This window comes from Sinocyclocheilus rhinocerous, unplaced genomic scaffold (assembly GCF_001515625.1).
Source record: "Sinocyclocheilus rhinocerous isolate Xijiao unplaced genomic scaffold, SAMN03320098_v1.1 scaffold2558, whole genome shotgun sequence".
Taxonomy (NCBI): Eukaryota; Metazoa; Chordata; class Actinopteri; order Cypriniformes; family Cyprinidae; genus Sinocyclocheilus; species Sinocyclocheilus rhinocerous.
The window spans coordinates 374,548-384,321 of NW_015655145.1; the positions used below are offsets into that span (position 1 = coordinate 374,548).

Genomic DNA, 9,774 nt, shown 5'->3' on the forward strand with positions numbered 1-9,774 from the left:
TGTACACGTCATGCTCCAAGTTAGTCTGTGACCAAACAAGAAAGGAATTCATTAAAATGTTATCTATATGCAGCATTAACTGCATCAATAACAGGCTGTTAGCATAATATATTATATATATACACACAACACAGTGAAACTCTAATTAAGCCACTGTAGAGACTTCTGGTGGAAATGACACTGAAATACAGCTGAAGAACCCACCAGCTGTAGCAGCTGTGCAGCACACAGGTGCACTTTCCAGCCCTGAGCTCGACATGCTACTCCTCTCTGATTGGCCATTTCCTGAAGGCTTCCTTTCTTCTCCTCTGAGGAGACAGTAGTGAGATGGTTTTGCTTCATATAATATGACCATATTCAATACTATAATCATATTTTAAATAGGGATGCACCGATCCGATACTCAATATCGGTATCGGCTCCGATACGGTCATTTTCTGCTGGATCGTGTATCGGTCAGATGAGACCAATCCAAATCCGATATTGTGCGTATAGTATTCTGTGTTATTGTTAAGCCCCACGAAAGGCACAAAAACATTATAAAGCACCATAAAGTTTTCGTGCACTATATTCCAAGTGTTCTGAAGCCATTACATAGTTTAATGTGAGGTACAGATGAATATTTAAAGGGGTCCTATTATGCTCTTTTACAAAGTCTCAATTTTGTTTTGGAGGTGTACTAGAACAGGCTCTCATACTAGGTTGTTCGAAAAACACATTATTTTTCACATATTTTACATTATTACAACACCTCTCTCCCCAGTCTGGCATGAACAGCTTGAATAGTTCCTGTATCAAATGTCAAGTTCATGGAAACTCTTCTCTCCGATGTGGCTGTCTGTCATCCTCCATTCAGCATTCAAACTGCGTGTCGCATTCGGTTACGACAGTCAAGACGATGAAACTCTCTCCAAGAGCGCAGTAACTGAAATTTAAAACTGTAAAAAGAAAAGGCTCAATAAACTATCGCACAGATTTAATACACTACGCATCAATATCTCTTCACTTTGTGCTTTGAACTTTTCATGAACTTTTTTCTATGCCGCGCACTGTGACTTCAAGCGCATCATTCTGTGCACGGGATGCGCATAAGCGCTTCGTGCCGCTCTGTATTGGAGCCTTTCGTATTATAATACTTTTGCGCAATGAAAGATTATTAATAACCTTTCTTGTTCTGTCCTATTTATCATATGCTGCTGCCTCCATTACTGTGCTGTACATTTAAAAGGAATGTCTTTTAATTTTATAGTATATATTTACATATAAATATATTTACTTGTTTTTCATGAATTTATTTTACAACAATACAAAGAGCAATGTGTAACATTTTACCAGTTTCATTTATTTTTCTTTAAAATTAAGTTGTCTATATTTAGTAGATTGTGTTTAACACACAAAACAATGATGATCAGGTCAACACACTGAGGTATAGAAATTCTACATTGATTATAAAAATAAAAAAACGTTCTGGTATCGGATTGGTATCGGTATCGGCTGATACTCAGAATTTTTGGCATCGGATCAGATCTGAAAAAATGGTATCGGTGCATCCCTAATTTTAAAAAGAGCAAGGAAAAACTGAGCAAGCAGACAATGTTCAAACGGTACTTACCTTTGACTCTGATGTCACTGTACCTCTGGAAATGGTGATAGGCAGCCTTCCATGGGTTACGGTATTGGCGCAACAGAGTAAGGGGAGGTCTGGGGCGGACTGGTACATAACGAACACCGTCCTCATCTGTATTAATACAACCAATGTTACAACTGAACAAGTGTACACCCATTTTGGGGGTATTACAAATTTACACTGCTAACCAATATCAAACGGAAATTGAAAAAAAATAATAAAAATAACATACAATACATAAAATTATATTTGGTGCAAGTAAACTTTTCGAAGGAAACAATGAGTCCTATTTATGATTTTTGACATTAGTCCAAATTGTTCATATTTATAAGCCATTTCTAATGCTAAAGAAGGTAGTTAAAAAATTAAATCACATGTTCATGTTGACAGCTATGTTTAAAAAATTACATGTGTATGAATCTTTATTATAATTTATTCTAATTCATTTATGTGAATATTGTTTTCACGTTCACTTAAATTAAAAGTTGCTATTATGTTTTTAATGTTCTGTAAAAAAAAAATCTATTTACAGTAATGGAGGCATCAGTGTCAGTAAAACTGGCATTCAGTCAGTACTTAAAAAAGGTAATTAAAATTTTTTTTTATAATACTGTCTTTATACTGTTTTCACATTAATTTTGATATTCAATGTGAAAATATATTTACGATTACACATTTTATTGCTATTTTCAAAATTATTTTACTGTTAGGTGCAATTAATCACGATTACTTACACTGGTGTTATTAATTAATTTATTATTTATTTATTTTTAAACGATCAACAGTTTGTTTCATTTATCAGAAAAAAATACCTGTTTAGTGCAATTTTACATAATCAGCAATTTTAATGTTTCTGACATTAATGGCAATCAGTTTTGTGACTTTTGTTGCATGGTGCAGACTGCATCTATAAAATATTTTTTTAATGATTTCTAAAAGGTACAATATATATCCATGGATAATCTCACCAACATATTCCCTAGGTGGAGACTCATGTCTTCCAGGTCTGTTTCCTGAAGCTCGGCTGCTAGCTCTCTCTTCGTCTGTGCTGTTGGTCTCCACCATCTCTGTCTCCTCAGTGGAGATCACATGCTGCTGTTTGCGGGGTTTTTTTCTTGGAGAGGCCCCAGGCAGGAGGTCTCCGGGTTGAGTAGATATGGCCAGGGTGGAGGCCTGGGAGGAGAGGGATGGAGCTGGACCTGCTGAAGAAGGAGCCATGGGCACTGCAAAAAAAGAGAACTCATAAATATATTGTAATTTCATTTTTTTCTCATATTCCACCTTTATATTTTGTATTTAAACATAACCTGATACTTTCTGCACAATAATAAACTATGTAAAACTGCATTTAAAGTAACTTATTCCAAAATCATCAGGTACGTAATTTTGTTTGATGGACATACAGTAAATAGAGTACCCACCCTTGAAAAACAGCAGGAATGGTTAAATAACCAATATCATAAGGTCAATTGTTTATAGCTGTTATGACTGTATAGCGATATGTGGACTCCTGTTTTGACAAGCACTCCTACCTGCTTGTGTAGTGTCCATTGGCTCAGTTTCCTGTTTCACTTTAACCTCTGGAAGGGTGGAGCTCAGGGCAGCAGTGCTGGTGGCCGCTGGCTGAGTGGGAGAAGCCACTGCATTGGCCATGGAGGCAGGCACAGGGGGAGTGACAGCCATGGCTGCAGGCAGGGCTGAAAGAATGGCAGTGGGCTGAGAGGGAGGCGTTGGAGCTGGTGGGGCCAGAAGGGTGGGAATGGCCTGTGAGTGATGCTGGGTAGGAGTGGACAGTGCCTGCTGCTCACCTCCGTGACTCGGAAGAGCCTCCACAGTTGCCATTACTGGGGGCGCCATTGCAACATGAACATCAGATTTGGGCTTCACTCTAATTACAGAAAGAGCGGAACCACATTACACATTCAGATCTGCATGCATAAACCCAGTTTTAGACAATCAGATCACATGCACTGTTAACAGGGTTCCCACATTAGATTTTTCCATCAGGAATTTAAAAAATAATTTTATAGCAGTCACACCCAATTTCTTGTAATTTCCAGCAGAGGAAATACTGCAGAACTGAACTATGAAGAAATGTCCATGGCTGTTCCATATCCTTGCTTGGACCCAATTTAAACAGAAATAGTGAAATATCGTTTCTTCAGCACTGTGATATACATCTGAGTGTAAATGATTAAAGCTGCAATCCGTACGTTTTGCCTCTTTGCTGCCATCTCTGTTTGAAACCTGCAAGTGCGGTTATTTGCAGAATTATTTTCTTTACGTGGGCTGTGCGTCGCCACGGCTCCTCAGTGCGGATGAATCTTAATGTTTTGAGGAGGTGTATGTGTGGCTGTACATTGGATACTGTACATTGGAATCACAGACTCTAGCCTACATCTTGGAAGTATGACCCAAATAAGAATTTTCACTGGATATTGTTAGCTGAACAAAGTAACAAGTCTGCCACTTTTGTTCTGACCAACTGAGGAAAAAAGCATTAATCGCGCTACCAATGGTGATTAAATCTAACGATCGCTTAGCTCATATCACATAAAAACTAGGAATGTAACGATTCACTCAACTCACGATTCTATTCACGATTTTGATTTCACGATTCGATTTTCTCACGATATTTTTAACAAAATGAGATTGAAGACATTACACAGCAAATGAGGCGTCCTTTTATTAGGCTACTGCTGCACGTTTCTTTGTGAAATTGAAATATAACAAAACCCCAAATCAAATAAGCAAGTTACACAAAATAAATCTCTTCATATAAAAAAAATAAGGCTTTGTCTGTGCTCTTTTCATTTAAAATGAGAGGCAACCACTGCATTTTAATCATCATCCAAACAAGGATTCCGCATACATACAGCACAAGCAGTTTTTAATCTAAATTAGACTGTATCATTTCGAAATTTGAAGCAAAAACAGAATAGTATGACTTTAGTTTTGTGAAACTATACTACATAAAACATATCAGAACAAAACAGCAGATGAGCTGAATGAGACGCAAATTCACTCTCTGCCAGCAGGTGGCGCTTATGAACAGCAATGATGTAGTGTTTTCTAGGTTACCGCTGTAAACAAAGCAGAGCTGCGCTTATGAACACTAATATGCATCGTTCAGAGGCAAGATAAAAAAAAGAAAATACCACGTAAACTTTTCTAAAGACAATCAGTTCCCCTCACATACATTTATATAAACTCCTACTCCAATTGTATCGCGATTTGTTTGGCATCTCAACTGATTTGAATCGCCACATATTTGAATCAATTTTCTACCGGCTTGCGGTTAATCGTTACATCCCTAATAAAAACTGCACCAATTTTTATTATTGTTATACATTGTTCATAAATTGTTAATGTTATAAATATCAGCATTACGTAACTACGTGTATATAGTGTGTATTAGCGTTACATGTAGATTTCAATTTCTGTACAGTCTAATCTCTAATTGTCATAATATTCAAACTTCATTAGAAATTATTTCAACCCAAAAAGCAAATTATTCTTCCTTAGCACTGATTCACTTTGAAAGACAAAACTTGCAATCCCACGTAGGATATCTGTAATCAGATGCACATTTAAACCTGGAATATACTTTTTCATTGTTTCATAAACAATACTTTCCAGATTACAATCCGCCATCAAAATGATAAATTTAATTATTCCAGCTGCTGTGAGAAAAGGCTATAAACGATCCGCCACCAGCAGCATCCTCACATGCGATATAGCCTACTAGCCGGGACGTCTTCTTTATGTTTACAGGTGTGATGTGATGTAATGATGTCGACATGCTTGAATTTCCCACGAAAACCTACCCGTACCACTCAAAATAGAAAACATTATTAGACCTATAAGCTAACCGTTGTGAATCGGGCTAAGGTAAGGATGTTTTGAACACTGACTGGTTATGTACTTATTCAAAAATTTATTTTTGAATAAACAGTTACGGACTGCAGCTTTAATGAAAAAGAGGGGGAAAAAAACGTAGATGGGCACGTTTTGGATTTTTCATTGGTGTGGGTTGTTGCACTCAAAAATGGAGGCAAATGAATGCTTGTTTGCAAGGACAAGGTTTAAGCGGACTAAATAATTGGGGACGTCCTGTATACGCCAAGAGAGCATGATCAATTTTACTGGAAGGTCCAGTTATGATATTTTGATTAAAATTGATAAAAAATCAAAGTAAAAAAAAAGTTATAAATAAAAAATATACATAGATTAATCATTAACAATAGATTATAACATGCATTTGAAAAATAAATAGGGTGCATTTTCATTCTCAGGCCTGAAGATCACGCTCATCCAGGACTGTGGGAACCCTGTGTTAGGAACATTGTCTTTTGTCCAATTTTTATTAGGATAACGAAGGATTTTCAGGCAGGGCTTACCCCGCTGGGCGAGGGGATCCTGAGAGCCTTATCCCACTATCCACTCGGCCAGCGATATGCTCACTTGGCTGCGCTGGGATCAGACTTTTACGCACTGCCCTAGAAATACACCCCAAAAGCGGTCTTACACTATTTTATCAACATCAACTCTATTTTTAAAGATGCAAACACATGATACTGGGTTACTTCTCAGGACGGCAATAATGAGGGGGTGAATGAATTAAAATGTTCATATAAGAAGGATAGTTTGGCCCCTCAGTAGCTACCATACTCAGTAGCTACCATACTATAAATATATATGCTATGAAACGGTAATACAGGCTGTGGAATGAAAGCTGACTCACCCCTCGTTCACAGTTTTTTTGCGAAGGATGCTAGGTCGGGGGGAGGAGACAAGTGTGGGTGCACCTGTAGCCGCCCCCTGGGGGTGTGTCGGCACCATCGTAGTGACAGGCTGTGTGCCACTAAAAGTGCTCCCGATTGGATTTGTGACAAAAGCAGGACTTTCAGCCAAAACAACACCTGTATAACAAAACAGATTTCATAAAGCACAATAAGTGATCAAGCAAAGATTCCCTTTTAGATAATCCATTTTGATATTACCTAAAATTTCTTTAATTTGGATTTAAAAAAGAATAATTTTCCAATCAAAGTTTCTGAATATCTTTGAAAGGAATGGGGCTTTGCTAAACTTACCTGGTGGTTTTGCTTCTGACTGTGGCTGTTGTGTGGCGACTGGAGCCTGCTGTACGCTCTGGGTGCTGATTGGTGCAGTGGCATGCAGCCCCTGAACTCCTATTGGTGCAGGTTGAATGCCCTGAGCAGTCATAGAGGCTGGCTGAATGTTCTGAGTGCTGATCTGGGCAGACTGTAGACCAATGCGATCCACTGCCATCAGCTGCATGGGGTTCAAGTGCACAGTGGTGGCCACACCAACACCTGCCTGAGCAGGAAGAGCTGAGCTCTGAGATGGAGCCGTGACTGAGGAATAAAGCATCTTGGTTGGAGGTCTAAAAAACATTTATGGCCTGTTTACACCTGGTCACTTCATCCATTTTTGCTGATCAAATATCTATCTGATTTGTTCAAACGTTTCCATTTACACTAGGCTAAATAAATGTGTCTTTGCAAAACGGATATAAATCCGATCTTTAATTCCCACGCTATATGCAATTTAATTGAGTTCACCTCAACAAAAGCAACAGATAAGCACTGCATTTTATTCACTATCAGCTAATTTCAAAATCAAAGACCACAATAGAAGAGAGTGTGGCATCAGAACTGTAAAGATAAGCTAGTCTCACTACTTTTAATGAAGATGATTGTGTGTTGAGCGAAACTGTGGACTATGGTTCCCTGTAATTCCCCTACATAAGTGTCTGCATCTTTCAGTTTCAGTTTGCGAGTTGGATTTTTGAATAGATACTCATCCACGGCAATGATTATAGTCAGTCATATCTGACTATAACATATCATGTAGCCTATAACACGCTCACACATTCATTATTTTAACAAATTTACGTATGTGGTTTCAACAACCAGATGCATTTACACTTGTCCAGTTTCATCTGGAATGCGGCCCAGACCACCTCCTGAAGTGGTTTGAGCCATCGGATGGAAATCCGCCTCGAAAGCGTTTCAAAGGGCATTTACACCTGATCTTTTCACAATAGGATAGCTATCCGATCAGATAAAGCGCATGAAGTTACCAGACGTAAACAGGCCCTTAGATATTAGCACAGAGGTTCTGGTAGGTTGTGTTTACCTGGGTAAGGGCGGATGGTGGAGACCGAGCTGGTAATGGGGGTGTAGGTGTGGGTTAGAGGATATGGGGATGAGGGGTATGTGGGTAAGAAGTACTGAAACTGCACTGGCACTGACGGCCTGCAGAAGAACACAAACGGTTAAACATGACACAAGCTTCATGACACAATTCACTGATAATTGATAACTGATTGCTTTGGTTTAGTTGAATTAATTCAGGGGTGTGCAATCTTGCTCCTGAAGGTGTTACATCCTGAAGACCTTGATTACCTTGGTGCAAGTGCATTTAATCGGGGTTGGAGCTAAACTCAGAACAGTGGTCCTACAGGCGCAGGATTGGACACCACTCCCGATTCATTCACGATTAACTGCCAGAGCTTAACCATCACAAGAGGAGTTTTTAGAGAAGCTTCACCTGTTATCGCTGCGAGCCTCCATGGTGACAGGGTTTGGAGAAGAGCGATGACCTGGGATGGGAATCAGGTTGGTTCTTTCCCCTGGGTACTCTGGCTGGATGCGTGGGGAAGTGTGGGCAATCGGTTGAGGAACCACTTTAGCTGGAGAGGCCAGAAACATTAAGCAAGAATGAAAAACAGAGTCAGTTCTAACCTACCTAAGATTCTAATCCTAGAATGAATGAATCAATTTATCTAAACAAACTACCGACCCATCCATCATGCAAAATATCAGTCTATTTATCAAACAAACTATCAACTATGAATTTTAAATCTGCATCCTGTTTGCTGCCTCACTACAATAATTGACTAGGGCTGCCCACTAATAGTCGACCAAACATTAGTCAGTGAGAAGAGGCTTGGTCGACCAAATTTGGATTGATTTGCATCGCTGATTATAATGGGTTCTAATGACTTGTCGCGCTGCTCGAATCTGGTGTAGACACAGGGTTACATTAAACATTCTTTCTCAGCCCTGAAACTCAAACCTTTTTCTGATTTGATTCAGAATCTTTAAACAAAGAGTAGCAATAATCTTGAATGCTATAAACACGTGAATGGGTTGTGCTTACCGACAGGGATGGCAGAGGTGGTCACAGCTGTAGTATGGGAGGAGTGAGAGGCCATTGTCATGGTGACAATAGTGTTACTGGTCATTTGAGTATGTGGTGAAGAGCCTGTTTTAGGGTACACAGAGTTTACACAAAGTGAAATGTTTTGTCTGTGAATAACCTTTGGGGAAAAAGTAACCTGTAGTGGTGGCTGATGAAGCAGAGTTGGTAGCTAAGATAGGAGCTACAGTGGCGGCAGCAACTGGGGTCACAGTGTTGAAGATCGGTTTCTGCAGACAAAACAATCCCCTCAAAGTTCATAAACAAGTAAACGAAAGAACGTTGGTGGCATTATGTAAAAGCAAGAAAACCCTATAACATTCTAATGCAAAAGCGTTGAATATCCTGCTAAAATACAATCTGGATATGCAGAACTAACTGATTCAATAAATATTTTAAGACAAGGGATTTCAAAATAGGGTCCAGGGACCTCCAAGTGGCCAACAAGAGGGTTCATGCAACATTATAAAAAAATGTACAAAATGCATTGTTTAGGGATGAGAAGAGTTTAGGCATGCTAGATGTTAATTAAAATGTTTAATCATTTTAAACATATGTACCAAATTTTATATTATTACAATTTCATTCTTACTCAGAAATTGTGATTAATCACATTTTGTTTTCCAGGAAGAAATTTTATCCTATCTGTTTTTATTACTTTAAAGATTTATATATCAAATATTACTCTAACCAGGGCTTGCAAAATCGCTAGCCCGACGTCCCGGGGCTATTGTGTTTTCCAGTCGGGCTACCAAAATGTATCACCGCCCTGCCTGACGGGCTATCTTGAACAGTGATATAAAATTCCTTCCTTGCTTTGCATTGTTCACTAGCTTGTAGGGGTAAAACGGATCATAGTTGATCGTATGCACGTGTTTCTAAGTCTTGCCGATTTAAACATTCAAGTGTTTTAAACC

At 38.8% G+C, this 9,774-nt stretch overlaps 1 protein-coding gene across 1 annotated transcript in view; it reads right to left on the bottom strand.

Annotated features, from left to right (window-relative positions):
• The window catches only part of LOC107717942 (histone deacetylase complex subunit SAP130-like), a 20,023-nt gene that overhangs the window by 1,589 nt on the left and 8,660 nt on the right, over nucleotides 1-9,774 (bottom strand). The window contains exons 9-20 of the mRNA XM_016524847.1: nucleotides 8,997-9,087; nucleotides 8,819-8,923; nucleotides 8,207-8,348; nucleotides 7,793-7,911; nucleotides 6,724-7,008; nucleotides 6,372-6,549; nucleotides 6,028-6,126; nucleotides 3,160-3,515; nucleotides 2,596-2,850; nucleotides 1,613-1,738; nucleotides 205-308; nucleotides 8-25 (exon numbers count right to left, since the gene is read on the bottom strand). Coding sequence (XP_016380333.1) covers nucleotides 8-25; nucleotides 205-308; nucleotides 1,613-1,738; nucleotides 2,596-2,850; nucleotides 3,160-3,515; nucleotides 6,028-6,126; nucleotides 6,372-6,549; nucleotides 6,724-7,008; nucleotides 7,793-7,911; nucleotides 8,207-8,348; nucleotides 8,819-8,923; nucleotides 8,997-9,087 — 1,878 coding nt within the window. The remainder of the gene's footprint in view (nucleotides 1-7; nucleotides 26-204; nucleotides 309-1,612; nucleotides 1,739-2,595; nucleotides 2,851-3,159; nucleotides 3,516-6,027; nucleotides 6,127-6,371; nucleotides 6,550-6,723; nucleotides 7,009-7,792; nucleotides 7,912-8,206; nucleotides 8,349-8,818; nucleotides 8,924-8,996; nucleotides 9,088-9,774) is intronic.